Consider the following 18,974-nt stretch of genomic DNA (forward strand, 5'->3'; position numbering starts at 1 on the left):
AGACCTTCTGCCAGAGATTCAGGCTTTTTGACTCCTGGGATCCGCCTGAGTCCAGGAAGCTCTCGGCCACTGCAGGGACTTGCTCTCGCTGGCTGGCTGTAGTTACTTTCCTGCTACTCTGACAAAGCCTCATGGCCAAGCCAACATGTAAAAGAAGGCATTTAATTTGGGGCTCGGGGTCCCAGAGGGTAGTAGAGCCCATGACCATCACGGCAGGGAGTCTGACTGCAGGTAGGCAGCCATGACGGTGAAGCTAAGTGGTTATATCTGAGCCGTAAGCCAGGGGCAGAGAGGGGTCGGGGGAATGAATGAGCAAGCACACCGGCTATTTAATTGGGACTACATTCTGAAAACTCAAAGCCCACCCTAGTGACACAACGCCTCCAACAAGGCCACCCCTTAGTCCTTTAAAGACAGCTCCACCACCTGGGGACCAAGCATTCAAGCACCTGACCTGTGGGGACCACTCTCATTCGAGCATCCACGGATACCTGCTTGCACATGGTGTACAACACATAGCTACGAAGCCTTTTTTAAAGACCTGCCCACACAAGCCTGTCGTAGGGTGGCTCCATTGTGACTGCGCCCATCCTCTCGGGGTGCCTGCCCCGCTCAGCACTTCCCACTGCTGTTCTGTCCTTTTCACTGTGGCACTTCCATGGGTCCTGAGAAGTACTTTCTAACCTTGTTATTTCCTAGCAAGTTAGTCCCCTTAAAAGAATCTTCACTCCATTGTACTCATTTCTACGACTCTGGCGCCCAGCCCGCTGCCTGTTTGTTTTCTGTTGGCTTGTTTTTGCCAATTAATAAATGAGACATTTTTATAAAGGCAAAGCAAGGTTAAAAAGATTTAGCTGGTAATGAGGCCCAGCAGTTAAGAGCACTGGCTGTTCTTCCAAAGGACCCAGATTAGGTTACCAGCAATTTACAACCATCTGTAACTTCAATTCCAGGGGATTCAACACCTCCTCTAGCTGCCAAGGGCACCAGTCACACATGTGGTACACATACATACATACATACTGCAGGGGAAACACCCAAACTCATAAAAGTAAACAAATCTTTGGGCTGGAAAGACAGTTCAGTGCTTATGAGCTCATGCTGCTGTGGTAGGGGACTGTGTGGTTCCAAACGCCTATGTCAAGTAGCTCACAACTGCCTGTGACTCCAGCTCTAAGTAATCTGATGCCCTGATGCCCTCTGACATCCAAGGGTGCCCACACACACATGCACAGTAACACATGCATACACATAATTAAAACTAAAAATAAATCTTTTTAAAAAATTAGAAGGGGCTGGAGAGGTGGCTCAGCAGTTAAGAGCACCGACTACTCTTCTAGAGGTCCTGAGTTCAGTTCCCAGCAACCACATGGTGACTCACAACCATCTGTAATGGGATCTGATGCCCTCTTCTGGTGTGTCTGAAGACAGTTACAGTGTACTCATATAAGTAAAATAAATAAATCTTTAAAAATCAATTAGAAATGAGCCTCTTTAGGGTTGAGACAGTGTCTCAGCATGTTGCCTTGGTTAACTTAGAAGTTAATAAGAAGATCGGCCTTCCCTGGCAGGGATTAAAGGTGTGTCCCACCATGTAGGCTGAGTTCTACAAAAAGAAAAATGCAAGCAAGGTTAGCCAGAGGTGATAGATCTTCAGAAGATTGTCTCTAAAACCCAAACGATATCAAAATAAAAGGGGTGAAATGAATTACTGATCATCTCATTGCTGGGACACCAATTTGGGTTTCAAAGTTGTACCTAAACTAGAAAGGCAAGGAGGCAGAATCATCAGTACCTAAATGGCGGTGAAAAGGTGTCTAGACAACGTTGCAGGGAGGCCTGGTCCTGTAGTAAGCACTCGCAAGCTTCCCGTCTGCCTTGTTCTTACAGGATATTCCACTAAGCCTCGGCTATGAGGCCGGTGTGGATGGAGCGCAGGGTGGTCCACTCTGGTGTGAGACTACTCTGGCTTGGGCAGCCCACAGGAACTGGATGCTCTAGATATTTCAACATTTATCTTTTAAATGTGTGTGTGTGACTGTATGCTGTGTTGGTGCCATGTTATGTGCAAGTGTGGTAGAGGAAGAAGAGTTGTTGGATCCCCTGGAGCTGCAGTGACAGGTGGTGTGAGCTGGGAAGCAAGCTGGAGCTGTGAAACAGCAGGCCAGGCTGCCGGCTGGCCTCCTCTCCAGCCCCACCATGCCCGCCATGCCCGCCATGCTCCGGTTTGCCTAGACTTTTAAGGAGACAACAAGGGTTACCAATCTGGAAAAGAAGTCCTCATACTAGGGCTTGAAGTGACAGTTTCCCAAAGTGGGTGCCCGCAGAAGTAATGTTACAAGGGGGTTCCCACTGTGGTTCCCATTTGCTGCTTTAAAATTAACTGAGAATGGCTCAAAAGGCAAAAAGGGAGTTACAAGATGCCGAGTTTTTACTTGAGTATGCGTATTGCTGTTGTTGTTCAGTATTAATTCGCTAGAAAAGTTCCTAAAGAAACAAAAGTATGCTTTGAGTTAGCTCTTAGGAGTCACAATAGAGAAAAGATCGCAGAGAACAGCCAAGCCGGATCCTGGCTACAGCCAAACCCGAGGGTAAAAAGGCTGTATTAAAGCCGCAGTGAAGACAGAAAAGTTAAGGGGTTATGGGAAGGTGAGCTCTGGCTGGAACGGGAAGTCTTGTTATTCTGTCGGCTTGTTTACTGCTCTCATTCGCTAACCCAGCAGAGGCTGAGGACACTTTGCAGAGGACCTCTCCGGAATGAGACAATAAGGGCAAAGCTTGAGGTCGTTTAAATGTTCTGCAAACTTGACCTATGCTTCTAACAAGACTTTTTCCAAAACAGAGCTCTTTTGTGCGACTTCTGGGACTTGACACGTGACCAGCACACCATTCAGTCATTTATTCAAAGAGTGCTTATTGCGTTTTCTGTGTACCAGCATCCTGAAACTAGGTACTGTGTTAACCGGGACAGAGAGGACCCAACTTTTAGAGGACTTTCAAACAAAGCACAGCTAAGTAATGAGATCACTTCTAAGAGTGTCCACCCTTCTAAAGGAGGCCACCTGGAGGAAAGGGCATGCCGGTCAGAAGGATAAAGGCAGGCAACAGACCACAGACGACCTACAGGACAACCTAACAAATTTTTAAAGTCGTAGTTAAGGTAGCTGAGATCCACTGGAGGACTTTAAAAGGGGGAGTAAGGTGAACTAAGTAATTGTGCCTGCAGCTGCTTTTTGGCACTAAACAACGAGCATGCGTATATTCTGCAATTCTCTGTGACAACCTGGTAACCTGTCGTAATCTTTCTAAGTGGACGACAATGGATTGAGGCATGTTTAGAGGCAAACCTTGTTTCAGGGCCCAAAGTTCATAGGCAAGAAACACTACAGGATGTAGGGGTAAATTAAACGATTGACACGCGACTGGGGCTGATACGATTATGGCATATTTTCAGAAAGGTTCACTTTCGTCAATTACTGCCGAGGGCTCCAGAGAGGAGCACCGGGCACTTGTGAAACGGCCGCCCACGTTCCTCTTGTTCCCCGTTCCTCTCTCTGAAGTGGAACAGAGAGCAACAGTCACTCTGTGAGAGGCGCAAGGCCAAGCGCAGCCTCAATGCGGCCATTGTCATCAAGCCGCACCTCCCCCCGCTCACCGCGCGTCCCCATGGCAACTCCGGGCTTCGGCTCCCCCACTCCTCCCGCCCCCCCCCCCGCACCGTCCTGCGGACCGGAAGCCGTGCGCGCCGGGGGCTTGTGGGAAGCGGCTGTAAGCGGCGGCGCTGCGTCTGCCCGGGACGACCAGGCTGCGGCGGGTCCCGAGCCAGAGGTCAGCGGCGCGCGGGGGTAGGGCTCGAGGAGGAGGGGGCGCGGGTAGGGGCCCGGAGGCGGGCGTCGCTCAGCATCCCGGACGTGCGCATAGAAGGCCGCAGTGAAAGGGCCGCTGCGGCCTGCTGCGCTCCGGGGGTCCGCAGAGCCTCCTGCGCCCGCATCCTCGCCGGCCTGCTTTCCCCTCCCCCATGGGCCGGTTTTGTTCTATTTCGAGGCTCTGGCGGCTCGCGGAGGATTCTGGGAGACGCTCGAGCCAAGCGGGATCCGGCGGTTCTCGCGCGCGACCTGCTGGGATTTGTAGTCCCGCCGGTCCCGGGCGGAAGTGCCTGTCCTGTGTGGCCGGGTGGTTCTGGGGCCTCTGCGGCCCTTCCTGGTGAATGCTGGGAAGAGGACGTCGGAGTTGTTGGGGCAGGCTGTGCTCGGCGCTGTGAGGCGGAGGTCCCTGAAGACCAGGATCCCGCCGAGTGCCGGACGGCGTTCCTCTACATCCAACTAGCTTGGTGCAGTACAAAGTAAAAGAAAAAGCAGGTTCTGTTACGTAGAAATGCTTGAGCTATTGCTAGAGTCGGGTCCGGGAATAAGAACAAATAACTTAGATTTTGTTATCAGGACATCCCACTCCTCAGTATCTGTAAGACCTGCTGCCAGTTTGATACAGTATTTTCTCATCCTTTGTCTTCACCTTGACGGGTTTCAATAAGATTTTCTTAAGTTTCTGTGTTTTAGGTTCTTGGCTCTGATAAACAGTAGCTTTATGTGCTGTAAACCGTGGCACGGTTATGATTTTGCAAATACCAAAAGGATCAGAAAGTAGCTCAAATTTCCCCAAAGGAAAAGTTAGGGAAAGCTGCCCAAGGAAAAAGATTCCCGTCCACCTGTGAGGAGTTGTGAGTGCTTTTTCCTAATAGAATTTGCTGCTGTTGATGCTTGTCACTGTAAGTTTAAATGTATGTATGGTGTGGTGGAAACCTGAGTAACATTTGCATGTTATGTGAAATAGTTTCTTCTCCAGTGTTATGTGATCTGTTACTGAACTGTGTAAAAGAAAGTCTGACAAGATCCAATAGCCCAAGTTGGCTTTGCCATGAAGAAGAGGCTAACCTTGCTTCTGCCTATCTGTTGAGGTTACAGATTTAGGACACATACCTAGCCACTAGTGAACATTTTTCACATATATTTTAAGTTTAAGGAGTTCCTAAACAAATAACATGGTATTTATGCACAATTCTGAACATTAGCTCAGTAGTAGGGGATGATATGTAAACTTCCTGGATGGACTCTCATTACAGGGGGGTTTGGGCTGGGGGTGCAGTGGATCTGTTTCCTAGTCCAGGTTTGCAAAAAATGAAAAGTGGGGTGGGCTAGGTGGCTCTTCAGGGAGGGGCTTGCTCCCAAGATCCCAGATTGCACATAGCAGAAGGAGGGAACTAACTCCTGCCTGTTGTCCTCTGACCTCCATCCACATCTGTGCTCATGTGTTCCAGCACAAAATAAATGGCAAAAAACATGTTTTCCGTGTTCTACCGCTCTGAATATTTAGTTTGTTATTTTATGTGTATTTGCACCACATGCTTGCCTGGTGCCTGAGGAGGTGAGGAGAGAGAGAGGCTTGTGCTGGGAAACAGACCGGGGTCCACAGCAAGGAAACACCTTAACTGCTGAACCAACTTCAGAACGTTTGGAGAGGACTGAGGTAGACGTCTTAGTACCTGGATTCTTTAGGTTATTAAATTACCCTTTGTTGACTATGTCACAGATTGGCAATCTTTTTTTTCCTAGGATGCGTAAGATAGTAAATATTACGTTGTTTTAGATCTTAGCTGAAATCATTGAATGCTGTCAACTCTACATGGTTTATAGCCTGAACCATGATTAAGTTTAGTGACTTATATATACAAAATTTAACTATATTAATGGGACTGGAGAGATGGTTCAGTGGCTATGAGCATTAACCGCTCCCAGAGGACCCAAGTTCAATTCCCAGAACCCACATGGCAGTTCACAGCTGTCTGTAACTCCAGTTCCAAGGGGTCTGACACCCTCACACAGACATACATAAAAGCAAAAACACCAATGCACAGAAATCATTTTTAAAAACATTTTTACGTCTTATTGTGTGTGTCCAGGGGGTGGGGCATGCACATGTCATGTCCCACTTGTGAAGACCAGACTTGCAGGAGTAAATTTTCTCTTACATGCATGGTCATTGGACTCAGGCAGCAGGCCTTTGCCAGCTGAGTAATCTTGCTGGTCCTACATCATATTTTCTCAACATGAAATGTTTCTGTGCTTTTTAGTCATTAAAATTTTTGCACTGCTTTACTATGGATGCTGTAGTAGGCAGCAGGCTAGATTGGCTATAGTTTACCAGCTTTGATAGTATTTCAATCAGTATAGGTTATTAATTGGAATTTTTAATCCAATAAAACAATGTATTTTTTTCAGCTGATTTTGAATATCATGGGGTACTCGGTGATTTATGTGTCTTCTATTTCTTGTACCTTAGGAGTACTTTTGAGGAAAACAGGGTATTTCTCTGAGGCCTATACCTTTCTTGAAGTATTGTAACAGGATGTCTGCACAGTCAGTGGAAGAAGAGTCAATACTTATCATCCCAAATCCAGACGAAGAAGAAAAACTTCTGAGAGTGAAGCTAGAGGAGGATCCTGACGGCGAAGCGGGATCGAGCCTTCCCTGGCACCGTCTCCCTGAGCCAGAGGCTTTCCGGCAGCGCTTCAGGCAGTTCGGCTACCAGGACTCACCGGGACCCAGAGAGGCGGTAAGCCAGCTCCGAGAGCTCTGCCGCCTGTGGCTCAGGCCAGAGACGCACACAAAGGAGCAGATTCTGGAGCTGGTGGTTTTGGAGCAGTTTGTTGCCATCCTACCCAAGGAGCTCCAGACGTGGGTTCGAGAGCATCACCCAGAGAATGGAGAGGAGGCAGTGACTGTTCTGGAGGACTTGGAGAGTGAGCTCGATGACCCTGGACAGCCGGTGAGCGTGCTTGCTTCATTCCCCAAGGCAGAAAGTCTGCCGTAGCAGGAGGCGCACTGCTGAAGTGCCCTCACTTGGCTAAGTTACAAGTGTGGTTAGACCTCCCTCCAGTTCCCTTGCAACTCGGCGATACTTGGCTGCTCTTGCTTGCTAGGATTCTCCTGTCTTTTGTACGGTTTCTGTTATGTGTGCTTAGTGTCCGAATCCCTTCTCAACCAAACTAAAATCTTGTTTTCAGGTTTCTCTCCGTCGACGGAAACGGGAAGTACTTGTAGAAGAAGCAGCATCTCAAGAAGACGCTCAGGGATTACCGAATTCTGAGCTTGATGCTGTAGAGAACCAGCTCAAGTGGGCCTCCTGGGAACTCCACTCTCTGAGGCGCTGTGGTGAGGACCAGGACACCATGTGGCCTTTTCCCAGAGTGCTTTGCTTGTTCTTGTGGCAAAATCCTTTTTAACCAGTTGTTTTAGAAATGCCTGTGATTAGGAGCTTGACTGTTTCTGATGATTGATTCACTGGCCTCAGGTATTTTTTACTCCCAGATATTAACATCTTTAGCTTTTTTCAACCTTCTTTCATGAAGACCTGCCCATATTGGGCTCACATGCATTTCTTAGCCAGTGCTTGGACACCAAGTCTCTTGTTGAGGGATTCGCTTAGCTACTGGCTGTTTGATGCTCTTTTCCTTCCAGTCTCTTGCCTAACCACATTGACATGGTGAATTCATCTGAAACCTCCTTTAACCTTTTTGTTTATCACTGAAATGTTCCTAACATTTCGTCAATTTCTGTTTTTTTTTCCTTCAGTATTCTACCTAGAGTCTTTTAAGAAACTTTTCTTTTTCTCCTTTTTATTTCATGTGTGTGGGTATTTGACCTCGTGTGTGTCTGTGTAGCATGTGTTTGCTGGGTGCCTTTGAAAGTCAGAAGATTCTTTTGTGAATGAGTTACCTCACTTAGGATGATATTTTCCAGTTCCAACCATTTGCCTAAGAATTTCGTGAATTCATTGTTTTTAATTGCTGAGTAGTATTCCATTGTGTAAATATACCACATTTTCGGTATCCATTTCTCCATTGAGGGACATCTGGGTTCTTTCTAGCTTCTGGCTATTATAAATAAGGCTGCTATGAACATAGTGGAGCATGTGTCCTTATTGCATGCTGGGGAATCCTCTGGGTATACGTCCAGTAACTCATTCACAAAAGAACACACATGGAATGCAGTCACTGATAAGTGGATATTAGCCCAGAAGCTCTGAATACCCAAGACACAATTCACATATCAAATCATTCCCAAGAAGGAAGGAAGGAGAGGGCCCTGGTCCTGGAAAGGCTTGATACAGCTTTGTAGGGGAATACCAGGACAGAGGAGTGGGAGGGGGTTGATTGGAGAATGGGCGGAGGGAAGAGGACTTATGGGACTTATGGGGAGGGGGATCCAGGAAAGGGAGAATCATATGGAATTTAAACAAAGAATATAGAAAACAAAAAAAAGAAAACTTAATAAATAGTCGATCACATTAAAAAAAAGAAAAGAAAAGAAAGTCAGAAGATGATGTCGGATCTTCTGGGGCTGGAGTTACAGATGGTCGTGAACTTCCTTGTGGGTGCTGGAAATTAAACCTGGGTCCTCTGGAAGAGCAGCCAGTGCTCAACCACGGAGCATCTCTACAGCCTCCTTAAGAAACTTAGAAAAGACTTATCTGTCTTTTAAAACTTTACTCGTGTGCAAATGTGTGCATGTGAATGCAGATTCTGTCAGGTCAGGAGAGAGAGAGCATTGCAGCCTACTGGAACTAAACTTGCTGTGCTGCAGTTGGTTTCTGTGATGTTTTGTTTGAGGTTGTTTCAGAAGTCAGTCCTTGAGGTAGGTGGAAATAATATTAGCATGCCAGAAATTAAGATATGAGAAGCATTCTTCTACAAATCAGAGCTGGGGTACAGGTGTAATCTGCATCACTGCTTTTACCTGTCGTGGGACCTCGTTCTATTGGATAGTTCAAGAACTGCACTTGTCCATTCAAGATGTGCTTTCATGAGTAGAAAACATGTCCTCTTCCTAAATGTCTGTTGGCCTCATTTCAGCAACTAGTCACTTTCACATCCAGAACATTGCATTTATTTCAGGTCATGTGTCCACCTACCCATCATACTTGATTTTTCAAGGATGTAGGCCTCGTGACCCCTCAGGCCCCCGGCTCTCCCTCTCTGCTGCTTTCTCGATTGACTAACCTTGCTAATCCGTCACGGGTGGCTTTGAGTGCTGCTGCTCACTGTGTGACAACTGTCCACTCTGTACGCTTAAAGCTCCAGAAGAATTGTTGCTGGGAGTTGCTCTTTCCCCTGCCTCCGGGCAGACAGTGCTGTCACTTAAAAAATTGAAGTTTTTCTTTCCCTAGACACATCTCTCTAAGCCTTGAACAAGTTTTCTAGCTGCCACAACAGATTCCAAGTTGGAGCACATTTCCTTAATGGGGAAACTTTGATTTATTGTGCATTGAAGTTCTTAGTGTTGTGCCTGTAGTTAGCATAGGCTGCCCTCAGGTTAGACTTAGCGTGCTGTCTTTTTTTTTTTTTTTTTTTTTGGTTTTTTCGAGACAGGGTTTCTCTATATAACCCTGGCTGTCCTGGAACTCACTCAGTAGACCAGGCTGGCCTTGAACTCAGAAATCTGCCTGCCTCTGCCTCCCAAGCGCTGTGCACCACTACTGCCCAGCAGCTTTCTGTCTTATTGAGACTTGGTCTCACTTTGTGGCCCTGACTGGAACTTGCTTTGTTCTTGGAATTGGCATTGAGTTCACAGACATCTGCCTTCCCTTGCTTTCCCTGAGTGTTGAGTTAAAGGTGTATCTCACCACACCCAATTCTTGGCTTTTTTTTTCCATCACGACTCCTATGTTCTACTGTAAGTTTAGTATTGGCTGTGACATACTGACATATTTCAGCAATAGCTATTGTTTGACAGATTTTTGATGTAATTTCTTTAAAAAATTTTTTTTCTAATGGCCATTGTTTTTTTCCTCAACCTAGCCATATCAGTTTGATTTTCTCCCTTTATCGGATAATCTATTTGTCGCCTATTCTATTTTTATGTGTGTATTATATGTATGTATGTATGTATGTATGCGTATGTCACTTGTTCAGGTGCCCAAAGAGGTCAGAGGAGGAAGTTGGACCCCTAGAACTGGAGGCGTTGGTCGTGAGCTTCCCAGCAGTGCTTCCCAGCTCGGGTCCTCTGGAGGATCAGTGCTCATAATGGCTGTGCCATCTCTCCAGCCCCTGTGTTCAATTTAGATAAAACCTTTTGTGTCATTTTGCTATCATGCCATTAGCTCATTAACTTCATAATCTTCCTTTTTCTTTTTTGAGAGTAGTCAACCTTATATATTCATAGATGTGCACAATCTGTTTATTTTTAGTTCATGAAAACGGTTTTTTTTGCCAGGCATGGTGGCGCACACTTTTAATCCTAGCATTTGGGAGGCAGAGGCAGGTAGATGTCTGAATTTGTGGCCAGCCTGGTCGGCATAGCCAGTGTGAGGCTGGCAGCAGCTGCATACTGAGACCTTGTCTCAACATCAACAACAAAACCCACTTTTTTCCTTCAAGTTCTTTTCTCTCCAGCTGAGCGGTTTACATTTTCTCTGTTTCAGATGATGATGCCACGACAGAAAATGGAGCACTGGCTCCAAAGCAGGAGATGGCTTCAGCGGGCGAGCCTCACGATGTCCCCGGCACGCTCAGTATAGGTGTTCCCCAGATTTATAAATACGGAGAAACCTGTTTTCCCAAGGGCAGGTTTGAAAGAAAGAGAAATCCTTCTAGAAAGAAACAACACATATGTGACGAATGTGGGAAACACTTCAGTCAGGGCTCCGCCCTCATTCTTCATCAGAGAATCCACAGTGGGGAGAAACCGTATGGATGTGTTGAATGTGGAAAAGCCTTCAGCAGAAGCTCCATCCTGGTGCAACACCAGAGAGTCCATACTGGAGAAAAACCTTACAAATGTCTTGAATGTGGGAAAGCCTTTAGCCAGAATTCTGGGCTCATTAATCATCAGCGAATCCACACCGGGGAGAAACCTTATGAATGTGTTCAGTGTGGGAAATCCTATAGTCAAAGCTCAAACCTTTTTAGACATCAGAGAAGACACAATGCAGAAAAACTTTTGAATGTTGTGAAGGTTTAAGAAATTAGAAGGAAACAATCAGCACTCAGGTCTTTTTCTTCAGAAATGAAGACAAAATTAAAAACATGAAGAGATAATGGAAACTATTTTTCCCTGTTGACTGGGAAAATCCACTGGGAAATAGAAAAAAAAATCTTCATTCACCATTATTATCTTGAAAGAAATGGTGTTATACCTGCCTAGAAACTGAAATTTTAAATAATTCAGGTGTTAATACCTAAAATTTCCATGTGGTGTTTATATTCTCTTTTTTCCTCTCCAGTAATGAGCTACCTGGTTCCCTGTCCCTTTCCTTTTGAGACAGCTCCTTTATTTCTGTGTTGGTCATTGGAGTGTTGTTCTGTAAGGGTGCACACCTTTTTATTTTAAAAGGCAACACAGGAATTGTAAAATCTAAAAGCCCATCTTCAAGATTTAGAAACATCCTTGAAAGCTTAGTTTCCTTTTGTTCAGGTTGAGTATATTTGAGAAAATAGAAGATAAAGGCCAAAGCCTCAGAGTCAGATGAGCCTTAAGATCTCAGGTGACAGATGGTAGCAAAAGAGTGGAGGGACACACTGGGGAGTCACCCCTGTCGCCTAAGTACAGTCATCCTGTAGGGAAACCTGAAGAGAAAAGTGATTTTACCTGCCTTGTGGGAATCTTACTAGTTAAAATGGTTTTCCTGTGCAAACACAGACTAGTTGTAAAGTGATGGTAAGTCAGACACTAAGGAAGAGTGTAGTGATGTTGAAATGCAAATGTAAAATTAAGGTAATTATATGACATGGCTTTTAGAAAAACTCAAACATCTAACTCACTTTACCTCATCCTAGTTAAGGACAGGACATTCCTTGATGGGGTAGGTTAACAATATCAGGTTTGCTATTTTTATTCCTTTGGTACAAAAGGGTTGAACACCAGGCTAAAACAGCCATACATTTATTATTAAACATTTCTACCGACAATGCACTGTGCTGGGTACTGTAATCCTACCGTAAGTAGGTAGGTATTTGTTCCACTGTAAGTCATAGGGGTTTCCCCATCAGCATTCCCAGGTCACCCCTGAGAGCCCTAGAGTTGTAGTTCTCTTGCTAGTGTGTTGTGTTTGGAGGGAGATGTTGGCTCAGAGCGCTAGCTAGTCAGCTCCTAGTGGTCTTCAGAGGTGAGCTTGAAATACACTCTTTTAGTTTGAAAGTTAATGAATCCTAAAAATCCAAACATCATTTCTAGTAGCATTGTGGTTGTAACTACACATTGAATGGACTGTACTTTAAACAACTAAGCTATTAATAACTAGTTTATTAACTGTCAGAATTGATTTTTTTTTAATTTACAGTCTTAACGCATTTTTTAAAAATTATTAAAAGTAATACATTCTAGTAGTAGGATTCTGTATGCCTTGGCTAAGAATCCAAGTACTGTGGTTCTACTGTTTAATGGAAAACTCTGGAAGTTAAAGCATTGGGTAAGAGAAGAGGCTTTTTTTTAATGTAATACAGGCATTGTTACATGGAAAATTATCCATGCAAGTACAACTATTTCATAGTTCCAGTGATTTGGGTCCTATCTGGTGCTTTGTCAAATCTTAACGTGAAAAGTGAGATTTTTGCCTGAGCCTGTTGAGAAGCAGTATAAATGCCGCACAGCCAGTGGAGTGAGGCCGTGTGAAGCTCCGTCATGATTTTCTGATAACAGTTATAAGAAATGTGCTTTATAGATTAAGATTTATTGAAGTATAAATATGTAGTAATGCTATAATGTATTTTTAAGTTATACAAGAAAATGTAGGGACTTTTGTTTGGGTTTTTCTCTGGCTGAGAGGAAACAAGTTAATGTCCAATAAAGCTGCAAACTCCTCTGCTCCAAGGTCAAGTGGCTCGGAATCGCCTGACTGACTTAGCAACGACTGATTCTTTTGCAGTAGGATTTTTGAGGTGGCACATTTCTATAAAGCCTGCAGGGGTGGCAGAACTCTTAGGGTAGGTAAAGGGGGAGGAACCTCTGGGTGGGATGTCAGTCTTCACAGTTTTAGGATAGATTTGTCTTGAAGGCCAAAGCTGCTGAGTGATGTGAAAGCACACTAGGTAGCATTGGAGTGGTGAACGCGGGAGGTCTGTCAGCTCTGACCCCGTTGCTGTTGAGAAGGAGGCTCAGACAACGCTCTGTGGGGTTAGGGGACTAGACTAAAACCCTGGTGGTGTACAGGAAAAGGAAGCGATGAGGTTTGTATTTAACTGACTCTGCTTAACAAATTAATTTACAGTTAGTGATTCAGACCTATTCTGACACATATTTTGGGGGTACACGGTAATGAAGTAGGCTTGTAGCAGGTGCCAAGCAGTGGTCTAGCCTGCACCTTCTGGTTAGCAGTTCTGCTAAGGCATGCATACTAACCGGCCCAGCAGGCTGTGGAGTGGTTTTTAGTGATTTTAAATAATCACACCTAGTTGATGTTTGACCACTGCAGCCTATCTTACACCTGTGTGAGCTTAGGGGGTGTTTTCTATACTCAACAATGTGCTTGCTAAGCATTGGATTGGCATACCTAATCTTACCTAGATCTGTGGACTAGAAAAACAAGACCCAAAGATCACGTGTCTTGGACTTGGCAGGGCTAAAACTCACAAGGCCAGGGTTTTTGATTGATCTGGTGAGAGTGATGGCATTCAAGTCCTGCTAAGTAAGTACTACAACTTTTTCTTTTCTAGTTAACAAACTTGAAAAGCTATTACATATGCCTATTTGAATTTTTCACAATGCAAAAACAAAAGATGAAAAAAGACATCAGATTGAGCCCAAAAAAGTGACAGTCTGATTTATTATCCTTCCCAACTTACACATTTAAGCAAACATCTTTTAAAATAACAGCTGACCTTTGGGATTGAGTACAGGCACCCACTGCAGTGCTTCACTGTGCTTTAATCCTCTGCAAATCTGAGGCAGTAACATCTCCATTGCACATCTGTAGTGAGACTTGCTTTCACTCCCCACACTGATGTGGACATTTTCATAGCTGCATAGTATTCCATTGCATGAAAACAGTCCATCTAAGCAACCCTGTAGTGATGGGTTAGTAGATATTTTTATGCATAATAGATATGGCTAACATCTATAGACATACATTTACTATCTATGTAGCTGTGTCTGTAACAGAAATAACTAGAAATGGATTTATTGGCTCATAAAATACATATTTGATATTTGGGAGGGAACTACAACTTGTGCTGATAACTCCGTTGGTTGGAGTGCCTGTTCACTGCCCTCCCCCTCCCCTCTGGGCCGCCCATCCTAGAGGCCAGTGCTTTCTTTTCTTTTTTTTTTTGTTGCACCTTTATTAGTAAGATGGAACATTTTTTTGTTTATTGGCTATTTTTATGTCATCTGGCCTTGCTCATTTCTTTTAATTATGAAAGTATAAATTACTTTCATAATTATTATAGTTAATACCATATAAAACTAAAGATAGACAAGTGTAAGCACAGAGACTGTTTTCTTCAGGGCTTCTGGCTGCTGCCACTTTCCAGTGAGCTGTACATCCAGGTGCAGTTTCTACACATTGCTATGTGAACATGCAGAAGTGTGGACACTTGAAATAAACAGGATTATATAGGAATTTCAAGATATCTTTGTATAAATATCCTGGTATTTAAATTCCTGTAAGTTACATGGTTAGCTATTAGAGACTCAACTTAGTCATCAGTGTAATCTTCGCCAACTGAAGAGTGCTCATTTCCCCACATAGCCTTACTGACACCTTACAAATACCTTAACTGTTTGGGACAAGTATAGAGAAAAAAGAAACTTCCTCACTTGCATTTACCTGATGAATAATGAAGTTGGAGTTCTTTACAATTCCCCAAGAGTGGGTTGGTCATTCACAACTTCTACTGTCTTTGTGTTGGGTTATGTATGGGTGTCTGGTCTGCATTTCTCTCCTCATTTATGCTAACAGTATCTGTATTTATTGATAACCCATCCCATATGGCTTTGGTGAGCACGCGGGCAGACCTGGCATGAGCCATACAGCGTCCTAACCACAGTGGTTAGAGAGTAGGGAATACAGTTCAAAGCAGGCTAGGGGCAGTGCTCCACAACCGCAACCACTGGCAAGAAGGTTTCAGAGACACTGGAGACCCAAGGATGATGTGAGCCTGCATTCTTACTATATGGAGAAAATATTGGAGGAGAAATTCAGGCCAGCAGGGATGGCGAGAAAACTTAAGTTCTGATATTTTTCTGGGAGCCCTAGATCCAGATGTGCCTAAAGCCTGCCCTACCTCTGGACTTTAAAGTTTTTCGAGCCAATAAAGTCCCTTTCTTGTTTAAGATACTTGTATTTAGCTTCTGTCCTGATTAATATATAGGGTATTTGTATTTTCTTACTGATCTGTAGTAAACCTTTGTAGTTTTAAATTACAGACTTCATGCATTATATAAGTTAATAAAATTAGCATGGCCTTCTATGATTTGGGCTCTGTTAACCTCTGCCATGTGTTACCTTGGTCTCTGTCCCCCTCAGTTCATACTCCAGTCACATTCTTGACATTCTGACAGTTACTGAATGCTGGCTTTCATGTGTGAATGACTTTCATATATAGCCTCCAACAGATCTGTTCTCCCGCCACATTAATTTGGGTCCAGGTGTGTTAAATTGCTGACTCTGCTTGTCTTAGGACTTCTATTGTTCTGATAAGATACCAGGACCAAAAGCAACTTGGGGAGGAAAGGGTTTATTCAATCTAACAACTAGGTTACATGAGTCCCTGCCCTGACCTAACTCCTGTCTCCAAATTAAGTCAGAACAGGAACTCAAGACAGAAACTTGGAGGCAAGAACTAATGTAGAGGCCATGGAGGAATGCTGCTTATTGGCTTTTACCTGATAGCTTCTTGAACCTGCTTTCTCGCAGCACCCAGGCCACTAGTCCAGGGCCGGCAGCACCCACCGTGAACTTGGGCCGTCCTCCTCAGCCATCAAGAAAATGCATCACACTCCTGTCCACAGGCCATTATGGTGAGGGCATGTTTTCAGTGAAGACTTCTCATCCAAAATGACCCTAGCTTGTGTCACACTGACTGGCAGCACTCTGCTGTACCTAGTTAACAATGTTCTCAGGGCATTGCCTTCAAACTTACATTTGTGGTCCATGGAGCCCTTCAAAATTACCTTTATCCAGCATTGGTTTGGGAGGAAGGGACATTCTATTCCCTGTATAAGCCCAATACCTGATTTGGGGAAAGAATCTTATGCAAGGCTGTAGGGCAGGGAAGGGCCCAGCCCATTGTGGGTAGTGCCAAACCTGGTCAGGTGATCCTGGATGATCTGAGGATGTGGACTGAGCCAACAGTGAGTCAGCCAGTAAATAGTATTCTGCACAGTGAGGACTCAGTTCCTGCCCAGTGTGAGTTCCTGTCCTGTGTCCTTCCATGATAAACTATGATGCAGAAGCTTAAATGGAATAGATTGTTTACTCCCAAAGTTGCATTTGGTCATGGGGTTTCATCAAAGCAACCCTAAGATATACAAATACATGTGTGTACATGTATATATATTATATATATATATGTGTGTGTGTGTGTGTATATATATACATATATGTATATATATACATACACACACATATATATGGCTTAAATGCAAACACACACATAGATACATAGTTTACACACAGTATATGTATATACATATATACATATATGGTTTCACACCAATGAAGTCTATAGTGCTAGAATACTACTCGGATTGTGGCCTCAAGTTTTGGATAGTAAAAAACTATTTTTACCTATTTTCTACTGTATATCCTCCATAAGAAAATATGTAAGAGTGTTAGCCATCATGCTGCTTTTTGCCTAGACCTTCTCATAGACTCTCAGTGCATTCAGATGGAAGGTCCTAACTCAGCCAGTGCTACAGGGGCGTCCATGTCTCTCCGCCCTCACATGAGACTCCACTTGTGTTCACTCTGCTCCATCCGTCTGCTCTTACCATCTCAAGTAAATCAGGCACTGCTCCCAGTTCTTCATAGTTGCTATTCTCATGTGCATCTTTCCTCAAACTAAATCAATGAAACCTTCCCTGGCAAATCTGTGGGCATTGTATTGTTCCTTGACAAAAATCTACATGCATACACACAATCATAAACATACACTTAGAAAGAAAAACAACCACAACCCTAAGTGTCCACATGTTGGCTTGTTCTATTTCCTTGAGGTAGCTGGCTGCTTCTGTCTAAAGTTTACCCTAGCACTGAACCCAGGTTTCTCTCCTACCTACTCACCGCTCATAATACCAAACATTCTTCTCATTGGTATTTTCTTAATTAGCTCAATATGCTGACTTTTTAATCAGAAAATTTTGGGTCAAAGTGCAGTTAGAAGGACCAGGTCTAACCTGTCTGAATTAGTAGTGAATATACAGTAGAAGCAAAGGATGGTGAGATGAGAGATTAATTTGGTAGGTTTTTGGGTCCTTGTTATTACTGAGATTTCTAGGCCACCACACGGGGAGGGAGGAGCACAGCTTGGTGGACTTCCAAAGTGGAAAATGGACCTAGGAATCTGGTCTCTTTTCAGGATATAAGACACACAAATTGCCAGGAGAAAATACAGAGAGGACATGTGCTCTCCAGAAGATTCTGCTCAGGTATTTGAACAGTTATGAGCACATGTGAAACTGGGTAAAGAACAATCTTTGGGGTAGAGAGAACCATTAGAACTCACAAGGCCAAAGTAGAGCTCATAATCCCCAGAACATTCTCAGGTAGGTTTTGTTGTTTTATAATTTAATTTTCTTTTTTTGTGCATCAGTGTTTGCCTGAATGTCTCTGTGTGAGGGTGTCAAATCCCTTGGGACTGAGCTTACAGACAGTTGTGAGCCCAGGTCCTTTGGAAGAGCAGTGAGTGTTCTTAACTGCTGAGCCATCTCTCCAGTCCCTCTCTGGTGGTTTTTTTTTTTTTAAGATTTATTTATTATATGTAAGTATACTGTAGCTGTTTTTCAGACACTCCAAAAGAAAGCGTCAGATCTCATTACAGCTGGTTGTGAGCCACCATGTGGTTGCTGGGATTTGAACTCAGGACCTTTGGAAGAGCAGTCAGTTCTATTATCCTCTGAGCCATCTCTCCAGCTCCCTCTCTGGTGTTTTTTAAGAGTGATTTTGCCTGAAGTGGAGATACAGCAGTCTGAACAGTTTTGTTTGTCAGACCCTGGAGTATGGCCACTACTAATTGGTAAAGGCCAGAGAAGTAGCTAAACATTGTACAATGCATAACTGTATTATTAGCCACAGATGGCGTGTGGTGAAATCAAGAACTTTGGGGTTAGAGTACCAGGAAGAGTCTTGTTAAGTCCAGAAAATAATCTTAAAAACACCTTGAACAACACTTAGAAACTAAGGCTTGGAAGGGTAAAAATAAATGGATCCCAGAACAACTATATTAAAGATATTCAGCAGCCAACAAGACATGATATAAAGCCTGGCATGGTAGCAGAGCTTGCCCCCGGGAAGCAGTCAAGAGGAACAGAACTTGAAGACTAATCTACGTTGTGTGGTAACTTCATGTGACAAAATACACACCTTTGGCATCCAATCAAAAATGTTTACAATTGTAAACATATACCACCTCTCTTGTTATTTTTGCCAACTTGACCCTTGCTGAAGTTATCATGGAGAGAACCTCAAGTGAGCAATGCCGCCATCCGACTCCCCACAGGCAAGTCTGTAGGGCATTTTCTTGATTAATGACTGATGTGGGTGGGCCGGGCACAAAGTGGGCAGTGCCACCCATGGACAGGTAGTCAGTGTGTGCTAGAAGACAGGCTCCACTTCAGAAAGCCAGTCATCAGTGATGGCATACGACCTGAGAGCTGTGAGGTGAGAAAGCCCTCTCCTCCAGTTGCTTTGGGTCATGTTTTTTCACAGTGGTGGAAACTGTAAGACACATCAATGAAGAAGTGAGATATGAAATTGAAAATACC

The 18,974-nt window shown here is 44.1% G+C and overlaps 1 protein-coding gene across 6 annotated transcripts; it reads left to right on the forward strand.

Moving 5' to 3' along the window:
• Positions 1-3,717: 3,717 nt before the first annotated feature.
• On the forward strand, positions 3,718-15,323 carry Znf24 (zinc finger protein 24). 6 transcript variants are annotated; one of them, XM_052155699.1, is made up of 4 exons: positions 3,718-3,845; positions 6,337-6,822; positions 7,061-7,208; positions 10,477-15,323. In XM_052155699.1, exons 2-4 carry the CDS (start codon positions 6,403-6,405, stop codon positions 11,013-11,015), a joined length of 1,107 nt encoding a protein of 368 aa, XP_052011659.1. In that variant the 5' UTR covers positions 3,718-3,845; positions 6,337-6,402; the 3' UTR covers positions 11,016-15,323. The 6 variants fall into 6 exon arrangements, with proteins under 6 accessions (XP_052011659.1, XP_052011654.1, XP_052011655.1 ...); XM_052155694.1 differs by having other exon boundaries at positions 3,719-3,828; XM_052155695.1 differs by lacking the exon at positions 3,718-3,845 and adding an exon at positions 3,921-4,358.
• Positions 15,324-18,974: the final 3,651 nt, after the last annotated feature.

The sequence above is a fragment of the Apodemus sylvaticus genome, chromosome 13 (assembly GCF_947179515.1).
Source record: "Apodemus sylvaticus chromosome 13, mApoSyl1.1, whole genome shotgun sequence".
Classification (NCBI taxonomy): Eukaryota; Metazoa; Chordata; class Mammalia; order Rodentia; family Muridae; genus Apodemus; species Apodemus sylvaticus.

Coding starts and splice junctions, on each gene's coding strand:
- Znf24 (XM_052155699.1), top strand. CDS start 6,403: ATGTCTGCACAGTCAGTGGAAGAAGAGTCAATACTTATCATCCCAAAT. Junction 6,823..7,060: donor TCGATGACCCTGGACAGCCG/GTGAGCGTGCTT, acceptor TCTTGTTTTCAG/GTTTCTCTCCGTCGACGGAA. Junction 7,209..10,476: donor CCACTCTCTGAGGCGCTGTG/GTGAGGACCAGG, acceptor TCTCTGTTTCAG/ATGATGATGCCACGACAGAA.